Source organism: Siphateles boraxobius, unplaced genomic scaffold, assembly GCF_051911475.1.
Source record: "Siphateles boraxobius isolate OS27281-9 unplaced genomic scaffold, OSU_SipBor_1 6, whole genome shotgun sequence".
NCBI classification, from domain to species: domain Eukaryota; kingdom Metazoa; phylum Chordata; class Actinopteri; order Cypriniformes; family Leuciscidae; genus Siphateles; species Siphateles boraxobius.
The window spans coordinates 33,016,690-33,041,540 of record NW_027509186.1 but is presented as its reverse complement, the minus strand read 5'-3'; the positions used below and the strand labels follow the sequence as shown (position 1 = coordinate 33,041,540).

The following is a 24,851-nucleotide window of genomic DNA, read 5'->3' as shown; positions in this document are numbered from 1 at the left end:
AGATATAGCAGATTGACTCTGTATTTTTCTATCCGTGTTTAAGAAGTTTTCCTCTGCTTTGTTTTGGAAGGTATGAGCTGTTTGAGAAGCAGCTCGCACTCCTTGAGGAGGCCGAAGGTGGCTTTGATCAGTTCACAAGCAGCTATAACAGTTATGGAGTACAGCGGATGCCAGACAACAGCCTCTTCTTTAAGGAGTGGGCCCCGGCCGCCGAGGCTCTGTTCCTCACTGGAGACTTCAGTACGTCTTTCTCATTCTAAAATCACGTGTATATGACTCTCCACATCAATAGTAATTATTATGAATAATCAATAGTGCTTATTTTAATTGCTTACAATATTAAGCTATACTGTACTGGCTTAAATTACAACATGGTTTTGTGTAAATAAGGTAAAATATTAGTGTATGTCTGCATATCAATAACAATTATTTTAAAGGCTTAAATATTAAATATGGTACTATACACTTAAAATGCAATGCGGAGTTTTATATAGTATGTAAATAATAAGGTAAAATATGAATTAAAAAAAAAACTTTAAAAACATTTAACTATGCTTGAAATGCAACACAGATTTATGTAAATAAGGTCAAATATTTAATTTATTTTCAGGTTTTGTGGTTTGCAAATATTCTATCATTGTAAAAGCTTTTGCCAAAAACTTTTCAGCTTTGTCACAATTCATAATTCAGAAAGTTTTGTTATCGTACTGATATTTTGTTCCACAGCAGAAATCATAAATCATACAAAGGTTAGTCTGTCTATTCATCTATACCAATTTGTAGTTGACTGTTTGGTCTGTTTGACAGATAATTTTTTTCATCTTCAACTAGATGAAAGAACATTGTGTTCAGGTTAAGACAAAAAGAAAAAACCCTTCAAGGTTTTCTGAATTGCCTACAAGACCAAATGCAGTCAGTCAGTCAGTCACTAAGGGCCTTTCTTTTGAAATCTGTTGTTGTCAGAAGTCTGGTATAATGATTTCTCACCAAGAAAGTGCATGAATGCAGGATTTTAAAGCATTTGCTTGTCTTTTCTAGTCATTAGGAAGTGCACGTTTTTTCTTAAAGAAGTAATGAGCCAGACTGTACAGACTGCAGGACAAATTATGTAGTCTTTGATCATATGGCAGAACTTGCATTGCTTTTGTGAATAAACAAATGATTGTTAGTTGTTGTTGAGAATATACAATAAATTAGACAACAAATAGACATCACTATTACTATTGTTCATACTAGGATTAGGGTTTGAAAGAGCCCCTAACATGACTTTTTTTTAATGAATTATAACTCAGATCATGTTTTTTTTTTTTGGTGCTATTTCACTGTAAAAAATAACCTGTTAAATTGTTGCCAGAAAATCGCCAGAAGAAAATTACTAGGGGTGTGTTCACACATTTTTAACACCAACTAGACAATTTGTAAAAGAGTCAAGACAGTTACAGGAATTCCTCCGTCACAGACCTTCGTTTGTGTGTGTTGCAAGAAGTGGTTCTGATGCCTGTACCAAACTGTGATGGGCAACATAGCTCCTATGATGAGAAAAAAACAGGGATGCTTCAGCATTCTGTCCTTTTTTAGGGCCGCATCTTGTGACATCATGTCCTGTTTTTGGTTTGTTTACATGTCTTCAGTTCTTGTTGCGTTCATATTTCAGTCAAACCGCGCTAACAGAACAATATTGCACCAGGGTTCGGATGGCAACGTTCACACTTATTCAAATGAACCGCACTACCAGAGCAATCGCATCAGGGTTCGTTTTAATCTAACCAAACCTGCCAAGTGTGAACACACCGTAAAATACATTTACATTCCCCTTTGGGGATTAATAAAGTAGTATCGTATTGTTTCAGGTATTACAGTATGGCATATTGGTACCTGTTGCTACCAACCTATAAAGTGATATAATGTTAATGTACCAAACCAAAATATGCTTGTTACCATAAAATGTGATAATCAGAATAATTATACATGGTGTAAAATAGAAAGCCACATGATGAATCAGTTCATCGTAGCTGGCCTGTCCATAAATCATAATTCTCATACAGTATATTGATGATGCACAGGGTCATGCACACTAAGAAAAAACTCTATCAGGGTAACATGCATGACACTAAAATAATTCAATAAACATTAATTAAATATCTGAAAATGTAACGAAAAAGGAAATGTATAATAATGATCATAAACTTTATTTTATATAGCGCCTTTAAAAAGCATCTCAAACCGCTTCACAAGAATAGAAACATGATAAAACATATAATTAAACAAGCAATGCATTTCTGACAAAAAACCTGATAAAATACAACAAATAAAAACATTATGAAATGTTCGATTAATAATAAGGCAATTATAAACAATTATGTGAAAGCTACCCTAAACAAATACGTTTTAAGGGATGATTTAAAAACACTAAGGGATTCGGCTTGCCTAATCTCAGCCGCCAGTGAATTCCAAAGTTTTGGAGCATTTGACGAAAAGGCCCTATCACCCATGGATTTTAGTCGAGTATGCGGAACAATTAAAAGGCCAGCTTCCGAAGAGCGGAAATCACCTGCTGGTGTGTAAGGGGTTAAAAGTTCAGCAAGATAATGAGGTGTCAGTCCATGCAAAGCCTTATAGGTAAGCATTAGGATTTTAAAATCAACACGGAATCTGACACGAAGCCAGTGTAAAGATTCCAGCACAAGATTAATATGATCTCTTGTCCTGTTTCCAGACAGAATTCGAGCAGCAGAATTTTGTACCAACTGTAGTTTGTTAATGGTAGCTTTTGAGACCCCGGCTAACAAAGCATTAGAGTAATCAATGCAAGAAAATACAAAGATGTTAATTAGATTTTCAGCCAGAGGAAGTGACAACATGGGACGCAATTTGGCTATATTTTTTAGATGACAAAATGATGTCTTGACAGTGCTCTGAACATGAGGAACAAATGTTAAGTTGGTATCAAATATCACCCACAAATTTTTAAATTTTGTTTGAAATTGAAGTGTAGATCCTTCTACACTTAAAGTTGGGGACCCAGCCTTCCATAGCTGGTGAGGTGAACCAATGAGCAAAGAAAGATAGGACGCAGCCACATTAACATCAGTTGTTGAATGTATATAAACCTGGGTGTCATCTGCATAAAAGTGAAAACTGAGAGCAAGTGATCTTAAAAGTGGACCAAGAGGATAAACGTATATGTTAAAAAGTATAGGGCCCAAGATAGAACCTTGAGGAACACCAGATTGCACTACACCAATAGCAGACCTGCAACCACCCATAGCGACAAACTGCTTTCTACCAGAAAAATAGGACTTAAACCAGCTTAGTGCAGTATCAGAAACACCAAAGACAGTTTCTAACCGAGCAAGTAAAATATTATGATCAACAGTGTCGAAAGCGGCACTAAGATCAAGAAGAATTAAAATAGAGAGACAGCCAGAATCAGAAGCGATTAACAAGTCATTAGTGACTTTAACTAATGCAGTTTCAGTGCTGTGAAGTTTACGGAATCCCGATTGAAGGGGCTCATAAAGGTTATTTGCAGATGGAGTGCAATTTTAGCGAGAAACAGAAGATTGGAAATGGGACGAAAATTATTTAGATTGCAGCAGTTTTAAATGTTGCTGGCACCACACCAGTGCACAGAGAATCATTTATAATATTCAGTACAATAAGACTTAAAATATAAAAACATGATTGGAACAGACAAGTTGGTACAGGATCAAGTATGGAAGTGGCAACTTTCATTTTTGAAACCTCATTACAAAGAGAATGAAAATCCAATGTTGAAAAATTTGAGAGAAGGGTACCGGAAAATTCTGGAGTGTACATTAATGATAAGTAAAGAAAAGGAACAAAGCATATATAAAATATGATCATGTGATCTTTTTTTCATTGATAATTAATGGTAATTTGTCATTTTTACTTGCCATACATTTTACAGTGTTTTACAGTAAAATTAAAAATAATACAATGTTAAACCATTTACATTTATTCACCTTATACTTTAGCTATTAGACATGTTTGCAACAACAACAACAACAATAATGTCATCTCAGTTTGCACCATGAAAACCAATTCGACCCTCTCTTAGTTGCCACCATTTCGTGAATGGTGTCAAAGTAGGCTAGTCACTGAAGTTAGAATTAACTGGAATCAATCTGGCCCAACTTTACAGAATCACATGTCGTGAGGTGTTTCGATGGTTATTTTTAAGTTAGAGGCGCAAGAAGTCAATGAGAATGACAAACCAATTTATTATAAGTCAAACTTTTCTGGTCTTTTTTCCTTTCCCTAGCAATGATTCACATTAGCAATATCCGAGCGACACACCAAACATCACTTGTAACATCTTACCAAACGCATCACACTGTTTTTGCAAGTTTTGCACAAATTAGAACTAATCACCTTTTCATCATAAAATGTCAAAATCTAGTTTAGATAATATTATATATCAAACAGGGGATGTTTTTAACTGTAACTCTTTCGTTTTAATAGATGACTGGAATAATTTTTCGCATCCCTACACTAAAAAGGAGTTTGGGAAATGGGAGCTGCACATGCCCCCAAAAGAGGACAAAACACCTGCTGTCACTCATAACTCCAAGCTGAAGGTGAGCCGACACATTATCTGGTTTGTTTACTTCATTAGCCTGAACGAGGCGCTGAGGTATTATGAAGCCTTTATGCACTGTCAAGATGGATTTAATATTCACCCTTTTTATGGATGGCGTGTCAATGTTAAAGCCACAGGAACAGCTGTGACTTCCAAGCCATTTGAAGCTCTTCAACAGCATATGTTTTTAATAACGCCTTTCCAATTTGGTGTTTCACACCCATGAGGTTTAAACACAGAGCTTTAATTTTAAACAAATTGAAGCCGATCCGGCGGGAACGGTACTCTTCACTCAGTTATAGGTTGTACATTCAATTAAAGTCGACAAGTTGAATTTACTTTAACACACATTCCTGATATTATTGAGAACGATTCATCTGTGGATGTTGTTCTAATATATATATATATATTTCTTTGCAATATTGCATTAAAATGTAATAACTTGCTCTGACCCAATGGCCTAGGTGATGGAAACTAGCAATGACATATAACACTGTCTAAAAATTGGTGACACTTTAAAATAAGGTTCTATTATTAACTAACAGTAAGCAATACATTTAATAATCTTTGTTATTACACGGCTCTGTGGAAAACTTGATTCTGATTGGTCAACCGTAGCAACCAGTTAAAACCAATAACACCGGTTTTCCGCTTAACGCTCACTAGTAACGTTTTCTTCTTCGTGGAAGTTTAGTGTTTGGTGAGCTAATAAAATATTAAAACTCAGATCAATGTTTTGTGTACAATTATTAAATGATGTCATCTGTTAGCGCGGAGTCGCTCTTTAGTGACTTTTAGTGACTTCAGCTGCTGCCATTTTGCACACTGTAATGGATTATAAGATAACAAACGGGTAAGATTTTACAACAGTTTAATCTCAAATCAATATATCTCTTATCCCCATATTTATTTATGTGGTGAAATGCTGTGTAATTAGTGGTATGACTTTACCGTATCCCTTAAATGTCCATCTAGTTTGAACTTGCCACTTGCTAGCAACTGCTTTCTCTGTGGAAGCTTGCCGTTTAAAGACCTAATAAAATATTTCAACTCAAATCAATATTTTTTGTATTTTGTGGCAAGTAGTAGCTGTGTAATAAGCAAGATAATGTTCATCCAGCTTGTTGTTATGGCAGAATAAACCCCTTTCGCGTGATGCTAGTTCCTGTTTTGACCACCTTGCCGTGGTTTATTTCCGACTGGATGTACATTATCCCTTACTAACAAATGGAACCTTATGGTAAAGTGTTATTTAAATTCTTTTAAAAATCCGGATTAAAACGCATGAGCTCTTAGAAATGTACTCTTTACATTCATGTTGGTTTTGTATGATTTTGAAAAACTGATGTTTAATAAGATACTTATTGACCTGACACAAAGATGAACATCATGTCATAGAGTGCTGCAGTGATGTATTTTTGTAGGACAACCCGGAAGTTCGCATCACCCTGGTTCGCTCGAGAAAAACCCAGTATGATTTTTCCATTAGCTTTTGGATTATTGGAAAAAGTAAGGTCTGTGACCAACAAAAGCTTTATAAGTCTTATACGTTTTGTCCATAGAGATAATCTTCTCACAAGAACTTGTAGGATTTTGTTTTTCATTTGACAGAAGTAAAAAGCTGAACGTAGGTTACAAACGCACTACACCACGGTCGCATGATTTCAACGTCTCTTCAACTCTTTCAGTCTTTGTTTAAAAACATTTTCCTTGAAAGTTTGAGCTAGAAGAGTTTGCAAGAGCAGGATTATAAACACAATAAGACTGTGAAAGCAGACTAGTGCGTAGATTAGTTTACCTATTCTGTGTGAGGATTTTTAATGTTCCCGACAACCTCTGGAGTCGCATTTAGCCACTTGTTAGCAACCGCTGTTTTAAAGACAAATAAAGTCACACTGATGTATTTCATTTCGTAGAAAATGTGAAAATATATTGAGCTTGTGTTCATCACAGACGAATTTCAGGCATTTAACCAATAACCAAAAAATACATTGACTTTGAGACTATGTTACCGGAGGTGCCGGACGTTTTTGGCCAACGAAAATACGTCATCCCTGCAGGACTTTATAGATCCAGTTGCTGGACATCAAGCTGAGATTAATTTCTAATCCATCGGAGTAGAAAGCCGTTACAGCCTCTTCAGCTTCTGCTGTGCTTTATGTTGTGTGACACTCTGGCAGAGGCTTGATTGATGGCAGGTAGGTGCCACTCACTGGGCAAACGCTGCTTTTCTGGTTGCTTTGTTCCTGTTGTCTCCTTGGGTCAGGCTCCGGACGATAAGAACCAGATGCAGAGCCTGGCCCTGGCCCAGTTCAGGCCCCCAGACTGGACTCGGATGAGTTGAGTGTCAACTGAATTATGTTTCTGGTGAAAAGTGGTCCAGTCAGACTTTAATTATGCAGGAAATGGCCTGTCCTATTCTTTCTGATTCAAACCTCAGGTTTAGGAGAGAACTTGTGTTGTTATGGGTCTTTTAGGATCTTTATGCACCTGTTGACTAAATTCAAGACATTAAGACCTGGTTTCACAGGCAGGGCTTAAGGCTGATTTATACTTCTGCGTCGGACCTACGCCGGAGCCTCTACGCCGTAGCCTACGCTTTGGTTTTAATTTATACTTCTGCGTCGTTGTCCGCGTTGACACACGCAGAGGGAGCATGTGAAACCCGAGGAAGCGGTTTGAGCAGACCAATCACAGCGCTTGCGTCCACGTAGAATTGACGCGTTGTTACATTTTTGGAGAGGTGCACGTCAGGGTACACCGAAGGGTATGCGCGCTACGCACAGCCTACGGCGTAGCTACGGCGTAAGTTCGACGCAGAAGTATAAATAAGGCTTTAGATTAAGCCAGGAAAAAAAGCATTTCTAATGTGCATCTTGAGACAAAGCAATGGCTCTGACATATTTTAAGATGTTTAAGTACAAAGCCCTTTTAACAAGTAGGCCTATCAATAATTATTTTTTATATTATCTGCAATAATTACGAAAACCTGTGCAGCAGGACTATAAATTCATTTGAAAAATTCAGTTTAATTTTATATTGATTATAGATAGGACTATATACTTTATTTATTAAAATTAAACTGAATGTTTCTATTGATTGTGAAGTTAGACATTGAAAATTGCAGATCCAGCAAATGGGGCTGCATGTTTTTTCTTGTTATGAATTGTATCTCATTTTCCGTTATTACAGTCAACTACGCAAAGTGATATAGAAATGGAAGTACTTTAGCCGTGCGTTTCTCTGAAAATAATTGCACACCTTAGAACGTTCGTCAACCAATCAGATTCAAGCATTCAACGTCCCTGTAGTATAATGCAAGTATCATTCAGTTAAAACAGCTCAGACATGCATTTTAGTCTGGGACTAGGCTTAAGCCTTGTCTGTAGAACTACTACTTCTACTACTTACTACTACTAATACTACTACTACTACTGTCTACTACACAACTTTCACCAAATTAAAAAACAAAATATCAGAAGTTTAACTAGATCTCCACACAAATATGGTATATTTCTTGCATGAAGCCACCAAAAATTAAAATATTAGTATAAAAATGATTAGTGAAAAATGTATTACAATTTAAAAGAGCTGTTTTTAATATATTTTAAAATATAATTTAGTCCTGTAATGCAAAGCTGAATTTTCAGCATCATTATTCCAGTCTTCATTTTATACACGATTCTTCAGAAATCATTCTAATATTCTGATTTGCTGCTCAAAAACATTATTTATTATTATTAAAGATGGAAACAGTTGTGCTGTTTCATATTTTTTTTAAATAATTGTTCAGGATTATTTAATGAATAGAAAGTTTAAAATGGAAATCCTTTGTAACCATCTTTTGAACGATTTAATGCATCCTTGCTGAATAAAACAATATGGTCGCATTTGTTGTTAACATGAACTAACAATGAACAATATTATAGCATTTATTAACCTTTGTTAATTAGTTCATAATAGAAATTATAAAATGTTTATTCACAGTCCAATAACTAATGTTAACAGACAATTTTTGATCTTAAAAATATATTCATAAATGTTGAGATTTAACATTAAGATTAATAAACGCTGTGGAAATGTTGTTTATTGTTAGTTCATGTTAACTTATGTAATAACATAAATATCGTACTGACCCAAAATGTTTGAATAGTAGTTTACATGAAAGGTTTCGTTATGAAAGGAACAGAAATATATTTCTTTAATCAAAATAATGCAAAACACAATTTCATGCCCAGTAAATGTTCTCAGTAAACCCGCGACTGGACCCTAATTTGACAGTACAGCAAAGTGACAGACATTAAATGAACTCAGTAAGAGTTTTGTCATCATCCATTTATCCTCCACCTCACCCTGCTTTCATTGACACCGTGTGTCTGCTATTTTCTGCTATTTTATCTCCATCAGTCTGTCTGGCTCAGCATCTGTCCATTCTCGCACTCTTTTCTCAGTAATTATATAAACTGGCAAACCCGTGGTGTGGTGGTTTGGCTCTCCTGCATGTCCTCGGATGAAGAGCCGCTAATGATTGAGCCCCACTGGGACGCTCCTCTGTAGGTCACCGGCAGGTGCCAATGGCTCTGTCGTTGCCTCTTGCTGGCAGCTTATGGAGGGGACCATCAAATGATCCATTTGCTTTTTGGCCCGAGAAAGAGAGAGATAGGAAGACTCAGGATGGAGAGCTCCCCTGGGTGCATTCACACGGTGAGAGATGCTCTGTTATCGATCCGCGCTCCCGTACTGACAGTCGTGTGACTGTGCGCGGCTGCGGGGAGGGAAGAGAAGAGTGACTTTAAGTTAGACCGTAGACTAGTACTCCCCGCTGTTTTCAGGCTCTTGTTTAGAAAGCGGGCTGGAAACTGAGTGCCTTGGGCAGGTTTTTCACTCTTTCTCTTTCTTTTTCTTGTGTTGCCTTTTAGGTTCAAGCTAATTTTTGAATGTGTGAGTCTTTATGCTCACCAAGGCTGCGTTTATTTAAATCCAATTAAATTACATAACCCGGCCACACACAAAAAAATGCTGTTTGGATTTAAATTTGCAAATGATTATTGTATTTCTAGCATGTTATATGTTAAGCAACAGTTTTTAGCTTTTCATTTCTTAAGCAACCACTTTACAGAGTGCTGGATTCTTGCATCGTTTACACAAGATCTTGACCAAAAATGTATGCACATCTTGATGGAAACAAATGTTGAGATGTTACTTCCATCAAGAGGTGCTTCAATTTTTGGTCAAGATCCTGTATTGACAATGCAAGAGTCCAGCACTCTGTAAAGTGTCCTCAAGCACATCCCAAAGACTTTCCATGAATTTAAGGTCTGGACTCAGAGCTGCCAATTCATGAGTGAAAATGATTCTTCATGCTCCCTCCAAACCATTCTTTCACATTTTGAGTCTGATGAATCTTGACATTGTCATGCTGGAATATGGTCATGATGTGTTGTCCTACATGGTTGTTTAAGAAATGAAAAGCTACACACTCCATCCATTAGGGTTAAAATAACTGTTGCCAATGATATAACATGCTAGAAACATAATAATCACAGCAATAATGATCCAATCATAGACTCTTAGGCATTTGCCTATTTAAATCCAAACAGCCACTAACAGCTGGGTATTGTATTGTTGTATAGTATTATATTATCTTAAATTATATATTGTTTTTTACAAACCGTTTTCAATTCTGAATGGCACATGTTCCTGGCTTCTATAAATCCTGTGCCGCCACATCTGATGCACATTTACAACTGTACAGATCAATGGAAAAACACACTCTGACATTAAATTCACACGCTGCCTTCCAATGCCCTTTCGAAAGGATTGCTTCTGTGGTCTAATCTGGGACACGTGATGAGTTTTTAATATCTGCGAGTGAATAGTTTTGCTTCAGCCTATAAATAACACTGCCAATAGTACACAGAGGATTAAATGACCCTTTCCGTTTCTGATCAATGGTTTTGCGCTGGCTAATAGCTTTATTTCAGACAGCCCTAGAAATCATCTTCTCTGTGAGGAAAACACTGTGTAGTATAATAAACATTTTTGGACATGGTTACACATAACTTCAGTGACATCGAAAGGTCAAAAATAAACATTCAAAAAAATTCTCACTCTCATGACATTCCAAACCCATATAAGAGTGTTTTATTCTGTGAAATAGAAATATTTATTTAGCAGAATGCCTGGTCGCTGATTTCCATACAGTGAAACATAAATTGGCCACAGTTTAGAAAAAGCATAATAAAAATCGGAAATTTTTATGGTGCTTTTTTTCATTTTTGGGTCTTGTCAGCCCAAGTCCCCATTCACTTTCATTATATGCAACAGAACAGCATGTACATTCTGCTAAATCTAATTTTGGGTTCATACCAAAGTCATTGAGGTTTGTAAAAAAAAACATAACAGTGAATAAATGGTGACATACTTTTTATTTATGAGTGAGCTGTTGCTTTAAACTCAAACATCAGTTCTCCCGTAATCGTTCCTGCTCTCTCTGTCTATAGTTGTAATCTAGGGCATATTGGTTAAAACGGAAAGCGTTTGATCTATTATTCATTTTACTCTTTCAAGTTTGTATGTATATGCCTGTAAAGCAAGTGCTAAGTTAAAAATATAAGCAAACACAAATGTGTTTACCAGAACGCTGCATGTTTATTGCCACATTTTGACTTTTCTATGGTTATTAAATTGGTTATCAAATCAATAACCACGCGGTTTTCCCTTTTAAAAATGATCATAAACCTTTCAGAAACTGCTTGTTGCCACAAGGTTTTCTCGATGCAATCAATTCAAAAGTCATATTTTTTTCTGCACAAAACCTCTTTCACCTCCAGCGGTCAGACTCCACTCAAACGTCCTCTTTGCTTGGACCATGTGACCTTTCTCCATGAGATTGGCCCTTTATCCCTGCTCTCTGGCAGCTGTAAACACATTTTCTCTTACCGCCATTACCCTGCACCCTTTGCTTGTGCCCATGTCCTCACCCTCTCTGTGTGCCCTTGCCGTTACATCCTTCATTTGTCTCTCTTCCCAGGTGGTTGTTCACACCAGAGCCGGTGAGCGGATCTACCGAATCTCTCCTTGGGCAAAGTATGTGACCCAGCATGAGAAGTCCGTCATCTATGATTGGGTACATTGGGACCCTCCTCAACCTTACATTGTAAGTGATTATTTCCCCCCAGCATTGGTGTGCCACAACCTTTTGTTTTGTAATTAACTTATCATGAGGTCTGAGTTTCGACCCTTCTGTTTAAAGGGGCTATATGTAGAATTCAATTCTGGAAATACCTTTACAGCGATATACTGTTAACAAACATCCCCTTGACTTCCATGCTGCTGAGAGCGACGTTTAGATGTAAATATGTGCTAAAAGTTTTCCTCTGAATAACAATGATAGCGGTGAAAAACAGCAGCTAAGAAAACATCTGATCATAGCGATGTGAATATTTTTTAACCAGTTCTGAGATCATGCTGACAGATGATGTAATTAAAATGACACTGTTTTGATAGTGTATATTTGAGATTAGTCTCAAATAGCCAGATCTATATAGTTTAAATTTTTTAACCTTTATTTGCATGACACATTGACATTACAGCATTGAATAGCTCTTAGGCATTTTCCTGAACATTGTATAAGCATTAATTTCATGAGTCTCAGAACGGATGAGAGGCTCTCAGGAGCGTGCGTAAACATCACATCCTTTTCATTTTACCGGCAAAAACATCCTGAGTCCTTCACATAAATATCAGTATAGTGGGTTTTATAGACACCATAGAAAGTCGGGGAAGGTCTCATTTTTAAGTTTTGTTACAAGCTCATCACATTGGCATCAAAAAAGTAATTAATACATGAACATTCTTACATAAAACCCTTTAAGAATAACTATGTACATGTAATGCAGTTTTAATTTGGATGACCCTGTAAAAAATAGTTAGAAACCTTCTTTTCGCCACAAAATAAAAATAAATACAAAGATAAGTGCAACTTTTTATCGTAGGTTGTGATAAATGGTGCTATATAAATAAAATTGACATTGACATTGACATCTCTCAATTTTTAAAGTTTACTTCTCACATTTCTGACTTTTTTTCTCCCGCTGAAATCTGATGAAGTTTTCATCTCCCAATTCTGCCCCCCCAACACACACACACACACACACACACACACACACACACACACACACACACACACACACACACACACACACACACACACACACACACACACACACACACACTTTTTAGAGACTTGAGTGCAATTGTGAGATGTAAACTCACAATTTATTGTGTGATTTTTAACTCTCCCTTGTGAGATATAAACTCGCAATTCTGTAAAGAAGTAAAAAAACTGAATTGTGAGAAGTCAGAATTATCTTTTTTTATTAGTTTATTCCATGGCGAAAATAAGGTTCCTACTTTAATAAGGTGTGTGTATTTGTGTAATTCCTATTAATTAAAGTTTCCAAGCAAAGCAAACATGCTGAAATCAGGGGGGTGAAGAAAATGGCTTTATAAATGCATCATGAGCCATTACATTGGTTTATACTTACTGCAATTTTGCCTTAATGTCAAGTCAAGACATGAACATCATCCTCTCAGACTACAAATTATATATGCTTGTTAATGTCCTCTAGTTAGAAGTCATGATATGATGAGATTCTCCAAATTAGCTTCTGTCAGCTCTGTTCTGCGGCTCCATCTTTTCTTCAGTTGTATTGGCATAGACTTGTTTCATACTGTGATGTTAAATTTGGATGAAGAATTGTCCCAGAGATATTTCCCTGCTGTTTCTGTGCCAGCACAAGCATCCACGTCCACAGAAGCCCAGGAGCTTACGGATATACGAGTCCCACGTTGGCATCGCTTCTCCTGAGGGCAAAGTGGCATCCTACAGCAACTTTACACACAACGTGCTGCCCAGGATCAAAGATCTTGGTAAGAGACTGCTTCGTTGACACAAAACTGTTGAGATAATGAGAATTTGTACTAAATTGACTTTCAAAGTTGCTTAGTTTTTTATAGGTTTTGTTGCTTGTATATATTTTTTTAATTAGTATAATTGTCCGTAACATTTCATTCAAATGCATTATTTTATTTATAAATAAATGTGTTTTTTTAACACATCCTTTATTTTCTTTCCTAGTTTATTTCATTCTTTTCTTTATTTTTTGTTAGTTTAGTCACATTTCATTTAGTCACGTTTCATTTTGTTGCCTTACATTAATTAGCGTATTTGACAGTAACATTTCTTGTTCAAATAAAACATTTTTAAACAAATAATTGTATCCGTACATGTCACTTGACCGTTTTATTCATTCAACATTTATAATTTTTCTCTGTGGTCATTTGAAACAAAATGTTAAACAATTGTCCTTTTTCAACTTTCAATTTAGAATTTGGCACACGCTTTAATACTCTTCTTCCCTCAAATAATTGTTTTAGCTAAACGTTTAAAATGAAAAGAAGAAATTTGACAATTCAGATGGGGAAGATAATTCATTACCACAATGTTATGCTCTTAAAAAGAGTTTCACACTTTAATTTTTCTCGGCTAGCAAAAAGCACAGTGGACTTCATCAGTAGCAGGTCTATACAGCACTTAATATATTTGATGCACTACAAGGAAGTACTGAAGTACCATAATACAGTATTGCCATGTTTTTTTTTTTTTTTGTGGAAATATAACAACATCATGGTATTCTTTTAAAATATTCCAGCATACTATTAAGGTATATTGCAAAAAAAAAAAAAATATTGTGATAATTTTGTGCAATAGTATATATAGTATATACCTTGGAATTACTCATCCAGTACTTCACTGCACCACAGTACCATTAAAGTACTGTTTTGTAAGGATACAAACATTATTTTTTTAGCCCAGAGAGAGGTTATATTCTACCTGCCAACATCCCTCCTTCATCACAAACTATCGGAGCTGCAGTGGTGCTTAAACTGACAGACATCGCCGCATTGATGAAGAGCGACTGGCCCTGGTACCAATGTTCTTGGGAGGCTGTTCTCTCAACCAAGCCCCTTTCTGGAGGTCAACACCCTGTTTACAGGCTTTAGTCGCCGTGTGGAGTGTTCATTAGTGCTGTCGGGGATGAGGGTTGGAGAGAGGTGTTATGAGTGTGGCGATGTGTTTTGGAGATGCTGGGTGTATTTTCAAGAAGATGAGGTTTAGAAGCCTGTGGTTTAGCGATTGGGGTCATATAACAGATACAAAGATAGTTTCTCCAATATTCAAAGTTCTGTGGAGAATGTTCTGGTCACACTTTTTTATATAAGGAAAGGGATTGGTGACTCTCAGTGTCAAAGTCGCATGAAACAGAAGCTGCGATTAGTCTTTTCTTCCACATTGTGACATACAGGTCCTTCTCAAAAAATTAGCATATTGTGATAAAGTTCATTATTTTCCATAATGTAATGATAAAAATAAAACTTTCATATATTTTAGATTCATTGCACACCGACTGAAATATTTCAGGTCTTTTATTGTTTTAATACTGATGATTTTGGCATACAGCTCATGAAAACCCAAAATTCCTGTCTCAAAAAATTAGCATATCATGAAAAGGGTCTCTAAATGAGCTATTAACCTAATCATCTGAATCAACTAATTAACTCTAAACACCTGCAAAAGATTCCTGAGGCTTTTAAAAACTCCCAGCCTGTTTCATTACTCAAAACCGCAATCATGGGTAAGACTGCCGACCTGACTGCTGTCCAGAAGGCCCTCATTGACACCCTCAAGCAAGAGGGTAAGGCACAGAAAGAAATTTCTGAACAAATAGGCTGTTCCCAGAGTGCTGTATCAAGGCACCTCAGTTGGAAGTCTGTGGGAAGGAAAAAGTGTGGCAAAAAACGCTGCACAACGAGAAGAGGTGACCGGACCCTGAGGAAGATTGTGGAGAAGGACCGATTCCAGACCTTGGGGGACCTGCGGAAGCAGTGGACTGAGTCTGGAGTAGAAACATCCAGAGCCACCATGCACAGGCGTGTGCAGGAAATGGGCTACAGGTGCCGCATTCCCCAGGTCAAGCCACTTTTGAACCAGAAACAGCGGCAGAAGCGCCTGACCTGGGCTACAGATAAGCAGCACTGGACTGTTGCTCAGTGGTCCAAATACCCAGTGGGCAAAACACCTGTTTTTTTAGGAAATCAGACATGGGCTGCTGTAAAAGGTTGTATATAAAAATGAAATCTATGATGTCTGAGGATCACAACCTGGGTGGACAACCCGGTCAACAAGCTGCTGGAAACTTGTAATTAGGGTTAAAACAATGCTACCTCAAATTCTGCTCCCCGGAATCACCCAATAGTCCAGTCATTTTATGAAAAAAGGTTGAACAAATTGCAACTGAAGCAAACTCAACTGATTTTGAATCCTCAATATGTCAGGAGTAAGGGAAAAAAAGCCCTGAAGAATCCCATTAGGGGAAAGTTTCGAAAAAGACCCAAATATAGTCTATTCATACGCCTATTCATTTTTTTCTCCCGTGAATAGGATAAAAAATGTAACCTTTAAATATCACCATGAAAATTACTGAGTTGATTACTTACATCAAGACAAACAAAAAATGTATTACACGTTTTTTGAAATTGTTTGTTAACACGGACAAACGGTGCATAATCTATTTACATATGTGCTAATTTGCATAAATACCACAACAAATCTAAACATTGGGTATAGCAGGTGAAAATGTCTTGTTGAATCTTGTTGACATATAACAGTAAAAGCCTTAATGTTAAGGTCTGAATGGAACACATTTAGGCTACCCATGAACATGAATACATAGAGCAGGACGAAGTACTTTAGAAACCAGCCTTTATTAATTATTATTGCAGAGATGGGGTTTGGGCATTGAGTGCATTGTGTACGTAACTAGATTTTTTGATCCAGACACTTTTTATTTTACCTATCTTTTGTCTTCTGCATTCTCCGAGTCCTTATCCATGTCTCCTGTTCTTCCCTCAGATTTATCCCCCAGAAACAGTCCCACTGACCCAGCCCCAAACCCCATCTAATAATAATTAATAAAGGCTGGTTTCTAAAGTAATTCTTCCTGGCTCTATGTATTAATGTTCATGGGTAGCCTAAATGTATTCCATTCAGACCTTAACATTAAGTCTTTTACTGTTATACCTGTATGTCAACAAGATTCAACAAGACATTTTCACCTGCTATACCCAATGTTTAGATTTGTTGTGGTATTTATGCAAATTGGCACATATGTAATTAGATTATGCACAGTTTGTCCATGTTAACAAACAATTTCAAAAAACTTGTAATACATTTTTTGTTTGTCTTGATGTAAGTAATAAACTCAGTAATTTTCATGGTGATATTTAAAGGTTAAAAATGTTGCCCTATTCACGTGAGAAAAATAATGAATAGGCGAATGAATAGACTATATTTGGGTCTTTTTCGAAACTTTCCCCTAATGGGATTTTACGGGGCTTTGTTTTTCCTTACTCAGTCAAGTCATCCTCATTTATATAGCGCTTTTAACAATGTAGATTGTTTCAAAGCAGCTTTACAGAGATAAACATATAATTTAAGGTAACAGAGATTGGTTTAGTTTTATAGTGGTTCTTGAAAAATGTTTTTTTTCCAGCTAAAGTTAGTTTTGATTGATTCACTTCCGTATAAATGATCATTTGTTATTAAATTAGGGGCCGCTAAGACGACACCGTTCTCTCTAAACAGACTTTAAACGTGAACCTGTGATAGACGCTGATGACGGTCACATGCGCATTAAGAATTGATTCTATAGTTATGTGCGTTTGAATATATGTGCGCAGGTTTGTAATTCTTACAAACCATGCCTAAACAAACTACTTGTCTTGTCCATTAATTTTGATGCAGAATTTTATTTTATCTTATCACTTCGGGTAGGTATGCGAACCAAAAAATTTCACAACGCTTTATCTGTAGAGTGGTATAGGGATCCTCCATAGGGAGAGGCTAGTTGGCACTTCAGCACTGCATTGTCATCGGGTCCAGGCGAAAGTCCTTCCGTCAGATCTGGAAACGGCCTGGATCCGGCAGGTTGCGGGAAAACCTCGGGATAAAAAAGACGCTAAAATTAGCGTAGATGCCATTCTTCTTATGATGTAACGAGTACATCAGGATTTAAGGGAAGTGTTCCCAGTTCCGGCTGACCTAATCTAAGCAGCCTAATATTGAATTATAGAAGTCTATAGAGTGTTATGTGAATGCTAGGTCAAAGAGATGTGTTTTTAGTCTAGCTTTGAACTGACAGACTGTGTCTGCTTCCCGGACAATATTAGGAAGATTGTTCCAAAGTTTTGGTGCTAAATAGAGAAGGATCTACCGCCAGCAGTCGATTTAGATATTCTAGGTATTATCAACTGGCCAGAACTTTGAGATCGCAATAGACGTGAAGGACTATAATGCGTTAAGAGCTCGCTCAAGTACTGGGGAGCTAAACCATTTAGTGCTTTGTAAGTAATCAGCAATATTTTAAAATTTATACGATGTTTAATAGGGAGCCAATGCAGTGTTGACAGAACCGGGCTAATATGGTCGTACTTCCTGGTTCTGGTAAGAACTCTAGCGGCTGCGTTTTCAACTAGCTGTAGTTTGTTTATTAAGCTAACAGGGCAACCACCCAGTAGAGCATTACAATAATCTAGCCTTGATGTCATGAACGCATGAACTAGTTGTTCCGCATTTGTCAATGAGAGAATATGACGTAATTTAGATATATTTTTAAGATGGAAAAATGCGGTTTTACAGACACTAGACACGTGACTTTCAAATGAAAGATTGGTATCAAAGAGCACACCCAGGTTCCTAACTGACGACGAAGACTTAACAGAGCAGCCATCAAGTGTTAGACTGTATTCTAGGTTATTACGTGTGGAAGTTTTTTGTCCAATAATTAGAATCTCTGTTTTTTCTAAATTTAGTAGTAGGAAATTACTAGTCATCCAATTTTTTATATCAACTATGCATTCCGATAATTTTGTGAATTGGTGAGTTTCGTTAGGTTTGGAAGAAATATAGAGCTGAGTATCATCAGAATAACGGTGAAAACTAATTCCATGGTTCCTAATGATATCTCCTAAAGGTAGCATGTACAGAGTGAAAAGCAGTGGTCCGATAACTGAGCCTTGTGGTACGCCATACTGAACTTGTGATCGATAAGACATCTCTTCATTTACTGCTACAAACTAATAGCAGTCAGATACATATGATTTAAACCATGCTAGTGCAATTCCACTAATGCCAACATAGTTTTCTAGTCTATTTAAGAGAATGTTGTGGTCAAGGACTCAGGACTCAGGACATATTGTGGATACAAAATCAGTTGAGTTTACTTCAGTTGCAATTTGTTCAACCTTTTTTCATAAAATGACTGGACTATTGGGTGATTCCGGGGAGCAGAATTTGAGGTAGCATTGTTTTAACCCTAATTACAAGTTTCCAGCAGCTTGTTGACCGGGTTGTCCACCCAGGTTGTGATCCTCAGACATCATAGATTTCATTTTTATATGACAACCTTTTACAGCAGCCCATGTCTGATTTCCTAAAAAAACAGGTGTTTTGCCCACTGGGTATTTGGACCACTGAGCAACAGTCCAGTGCTGCTTCTCTGTAGCCCAGGTCAGGCGCTTCTGCCTCTGTTTCTGGTTCAAAATTGGCTTGACCTGGGGAATGCGGCACCTGTAGCCCATTTCCTGCACACGCCTGTGCACGGTTGCTCTGGATGTTTCTACTCCAGACTCAGTCCACTGCTTCCGCAGGTCCCCCAAGGTCTGGAATCGGTCCTTCTCCACAATCTTCCTCAGGGTCCGGTCACCTCTTCTCGTTGTGCAGCGTTTTTTGCCACACTTTTTCCTTCCCACAGACTTCCCACTGAGGTGCCTTGATACAGCACTCTGGGAACAGCCTATATGTTCAGAAATTTCTTTCTGTGTCTTACCCTCTTGCTTGAGTGCGTCAATGATGGCCTTCAGGACAGCAGTCAGGTCGGCAGTCTTACCCATGATTGCGGTTTTGAGTAATGAAACAGGCTGGGAGTTTTTAAAAGCCTCAGGAATCTTTTGCAGTTGTTTAGAGTTAATTAGTTGATTCAGATGATTAGGTTAATAGCTCGTTTAGAGACCGTTTTCATGATATGCAAATTTTGAGATCCGTATTAAAACAATAAAAGACCTGAAATATTTCAGTTGGTGTGCAATGAATCTAAAATATGTGAAAGTTTAATTTTTATCATTACATTATGAAAAATAATTAACTTTATCACAATATGCTAAGTTTTTGAGAAGGACCTGTATATATGAGTGAAAAGTTTTTTTTTAACTAAAAAAATGTTGGGTGGACTTAGATTTTGTCCATGGGGAATTGATTGGATGGTTGTGGTTTGCTATTGGTCGATCTCATGTGAGTGACCGGTTGCCCCGCCCACATGATGATGATGATGATGTGTGAGTAAACACTTCATCATTGAAGAGATGAAATGTCACTGCAAGGAGGAGAAGGACTCTCCTAAGGAAAAATATATATGATGTGCATGGTTGACTCAATCATTTATAATAAACACAGCAGTATTCCATAAAAAGACAAAACAAGAATTGTCCATTTTGATTTTATAGTGAAATGGTGGTCCATGCGTTACATACACTATATTTTAAGAATTCTGAAGCTATTCAAAAGCTTTATACGATGAACTGGTGTAAATCTCTTATTTAAAATTTCTTTTAAATGATCACGTTTTATTTTAATCTTTTGTAATTGATTTTTGGTTTGAATTTAATCGCATGGAAATGAGTTGCTTGGTGTTGGCGATGGCCTTGTTAAATCAAAATTTAAACTTTAGAATATCACTTTTAGGACTAGAAAATCATAGAAAAATGGGATGGACCATTTTGGACAATGCAGACAGATCTGGTATGGAGGGCCACAGAGGCCCCTGAGGGCCTCATCTATATGTAGGCACAATACTTTTCTAGAAATATGTTGGTGGTGGGTTCTTTTGGCATCTCGGAGACAAAGAAATCATTGAAAACTTTCAGGCCAACTCCAGCATGGTGCCTCATGTTTTCCTCTGAAAATATATATTAAAAAAAATGTATGTTCTGCTCGTAGGCAAAACAGAAGTATGTGTGCTTGAAAGTTTACATGGAAATTGACCGTCTTCCCACGTAAAGTCTTACGATGCCATTCGCAAAAACAAATATTATGATAGAATAATTCATGCATATGTCCATGCATTAAAACATACCGTGTCTGTGGCTCCCAGGAGTTCTCATTGTTTTGTGGTAACTGGTTTGCATTTCCCTTGACAACTGTGGCTCTGGCATCTAAAAAGCTTGGAAAAGTGCTCTGTGTGTGTGCGTGTCGGTGCATCATTGCTGAGATGAGCCTCTGGTGCTGTCACACCTCATCAAAAATCCAAACTTACTCTGAAGCAGGGCGAGGAAGATAGCTAGCTAGGTAGATAAATAAATAAACCAATCTGCTCAGAAAAAAAACAAACTATGTGAGACAAGCCTGGATTTCCCTCTTGAGTCCTTCCTGTACAGTTTCAAAGCTGTGTCAGCGCAGCTACAGCTTGCGTGGGGGAACGAAATGCTGGTTTTGTGGCTGATCCGGGCTGATAAGACTTGTGTGTGACCAGATGAGTCATTCAGAGGGTGTGTCCCGGTGGCCCTTTGTGTTCGCATAAAAGACCTGACTTCTGTAGTGGACACTTACTGGACAGGGGAAAAAGTCATTTCATTTTTGTGTTGTTGTTGTAGTGTTATAGTGTTGTCCTGTCAAGGTTTTGGGTGTTGAGTGTTGTATAATATCCTCTCGTTAATGAAAGCAGATGTTTATGAATTATGTGAACCCATCGTTCTCTGCGTGGGCATTTCGAACACACTGCCATGAGGCCTACACAAATTCAGTAACAGCTGAATTTGTACTTTTTTGGCTTCCACATGTTTATTTTGCATGAAAACTTAGCTAAAAATCACAACAAAAAGTTTGCTGTAGTCAAAAATCTGTTTTTAACTAAATGCATGTAGCATCTTAAAAGATTTGAAGCTTATTTTAAAGAATAGTTCATCCAAAAATGATAATGCTCTTATTAAAATATCGAATATTTTATTCAACAGAAGAAAAAAGTGTGGATATTTACAAGTAAATAAGTTTTAAAAATGAAAGTCATTTAGAATTATATATTTTTTCACACCTTTACAGTAAAAGATTACAATAATATTTGGTTAATTTTTATAATGTCTTTATTTCAAATTTTAATTTTAAAATTAAAGTAATTTGTTTATATTATTTTCTGTTTTTATATTAGTTTTACAATTGTTGTTGTCATATTGATATATAATCACAAAACATTTGCAGCCCTATTTTTTAAAATTTTTATTCATTTATTTTTACATGTTTTTATTGAGGTAATTTATTTTATTATTTTTATACTATTTCTTAATGTTGTTGTTGTTGTCATAGATATATAATCACAAAACATTTGCAGTCCTGATTTTTTATATATATTGTTTAATATTTTTATTCAGTAATTTATTTTATGATTTTTATATTATTATTATTATTATTATTATTGTTGTCATATTGATATATAATCATAAAACATTAGCAGCCCTAATTTTTTTTTTTGCAAACTAAACGAGCAGAGCAAAGAGCTGAGCAAACCTCAAGCTAAAAAAATGGTATTTTAAATTGCAATCGCATTGTTTATCAGTCTTTTATCAATTTTTTGCCACATAATCGTGCAGCCCGAGGGGATTTTTATGATATTTCTTTAGTGAGTTAAGCTCCAAAAAAGATCATAAAAGTTTTCGAGATCACCCATACATTATATTACATATCTTCTGAAGCCATATGAAAGCTTTGTGTGATGAAAAGACGGAAATGTATCTGTTCCTGGAGTCACTGGAGTTGTTCATTCAAAAGAACATGATTTGTTCAGACAGATTCGATCCGAGTTCAGCTCACTGACTTGAACAGTCTTCAGAATATCTAATTTTCCACTAAAGAAAGTAACTCATATGAGTTTGGAACAGCATGGGAATGAGCAAACAATGACAAAAATATGCTTATAATCACTGCTCTCTTTATTGCCATACACACAGGTTATAACTGTATTCAGTTGATGGCGATCATGGAACATGCCTACTACGCTAGCTTCGGTTACCAGGTCACGAGTTTCTTCGCAGCATCAAGGTAAATATATCTGAAACTGGAAAATGTTTCCAAATCCATTTTTTCTGACTAACAGTGATAAGCTCTGTTCAAAACCTAGTGAGCTGCTTTGTTGTCTACTGTCATAGGGGCTGTTCGCTCCACTGTTTCTTTGCTTTTCCATTGTTTTGCTATGTAAGCATGCACTAGATGGACGTGTTTGACCGTTGCACTCATGTCTTGTGTATTTTGCAGCATCTCCTTTATTCTAAAAACTCTAATTCCATCTCTCTGCCTCTCACATTTTATGTTCTGTGTGAATCACCCTTTACACTGTAAAAAAAAAAGCGTCTGCCTTATATTTTTAAGTACAATCGACTTGGATGTTTAAGGCATTTCAACTTAAATTGCATTAAACTGACTTTAAAAAATGAGTTGAATCTTATATTACCTATAAAAAAGTCGAAAATAGCTTAACTTATTTTGATGAGTTAAAGCAACATGTCATGTCTTTTGCAACACCTCAAGCATGACTCAGCGTTCTACAACGTTCAAGTTAAAAGCAGTTCAGCTTTTAAAAAAACGTGTCTCAATAACTTGTGCTTTTTTCTATGTAAACATGCTCTCGACCAGTGGTTCCCAACTTTTTTTCCAGGAGACCCCTAGGTATTTCATAAATGCAAGCTAAGCTTTCGAAGCCACATGCTGGTGACCCCTGGTGGCCAGAACAGTGTAAATGCAGCGAACTCAGCTCAAAAAATGCATAAAAACAATGTTTTATTGAAGGTGTAATCTGTTAAAGGACAAGTTCGGTATTTTACACTTAAAGCCCTGTTTTAAGATCGTTTCTGATTAAATAGAATGGTCACGATTGAAATTTGGACAAATGCTGCCGTCCCGAGAATTTTATTTTAAAGTAAATCCACGGTGACAAATAAGACGATAATCGGCTACCAAATAACATAAAAGCCCTAGCCATTGGGTTTTGTGCCTACAATGGGAATATAATCTGTGCAGTGCTGCAATGTGAATATATATATATATATATATATATATATATATATATATATACATATGTATATGTTGTTATTATTATTATTATTTTATTTTTACTAAAACAGATGTTATGATGTCGATCTATAGCAAATATTATAATGTATGTGCTCAAGAGAATATTTAAGCAATAGGCCTACATGTTCATATCACTTCCCTGCTGGGTTATTTTATTTATTTTATTATTTATAATTGCACAGATGTACAGCAGTGGGGTTTTTTATGGTTATACAGCTAGCCTATATGTGAGTGTTAATATTTGAAACCATTTTTATCCCATAGCCTACATATACGATGATTAAAACATGAACATGCAATGCGATGGTGGATGAATAAACAATTGGATTTTTAATATAGGCTACCTGATGTCACAGTCACATATAGTCGTACAAAACCGGTTACACTTATTAGAAAACATGAATCTTTAAAAACTATAACATAGGGCTTTACAGAACCAATAGGCCCTCATATTGTATGAACAGGTAAACAACCAGGAAACATGTTTGCCATTAAACATTTTATTTGCAGTTTGTACCAAATAATGCAAGCATTGGACAACAAATCTAGGTTAAGAAAAATGACAACAAAAAACGGTTGTGATTTAGAATTTAAAATCAGCTGCTTGCATTCTTACAGTGAATTATCATAATTTGCGTAAAATCCCGAGTTTGTGCTGATCCACCGATCCTGATAGAAATATGAAGAAGCCAAATGAATGACGCACTAATGTAAAACATCTCCCTGAAGTACAGGTGTCGTCACCAAGTGTTCGTTTTTAAACAATAACTTAATCTATTCTGTGTCTTAAGTATAATAAAGTAATAGCCAATAGATATTAACAAAAATGACCATGGTAAACCGATAATAAGATACGATTAAAGTTAGCATAATATTTCTTTATTACCGCCAAAACATTCAGAAAATCGTACATTAAAGAATGCGCATGCTCAGACCTGAATCGTCTACAACAATAAGATTGCGGTATTATAAACCAATTAAATTGGGGGTGGGCGGAGCGTCACGTGTCGC

At 36.4% G+C, this 24,851-nt stretch overlaps 1 protein-coding gene across 1 annotated transcript in view; it reads left to right on the top strand.

Annotated features, from left to right (window-relative positions):
• The window catches only part of gbe1b (glucan (1,4-alpha-), branching enzyme 1b), a 160,812-nt gene that overhangs the window by 27,059 nt on the left and 108,902 nt on the right, over positions 1-24,851 (top strand). The window contains exons 2-6 of the mRNA XM_077207020.1: positions 71-240; positions 4,486-4,601; positions 11,637-11,762; positions 13,402-13,537; positions 22,721-22,811. Of these exons, the coding sequence (XP_077063135.1) occupies positions 71-240; positions 4,486-4,601; positions 11,637-11,762; positions 13,402-13,537; positions 22,721-22,811 (639 nt within the window). The remainder of the gene's footprint in view (positions 1-70; positions 241-4,485; positions 4,602-11,636; positions 11,763-13,401; positions 13,538-22,720; positions 22,812-24,851) is intronic.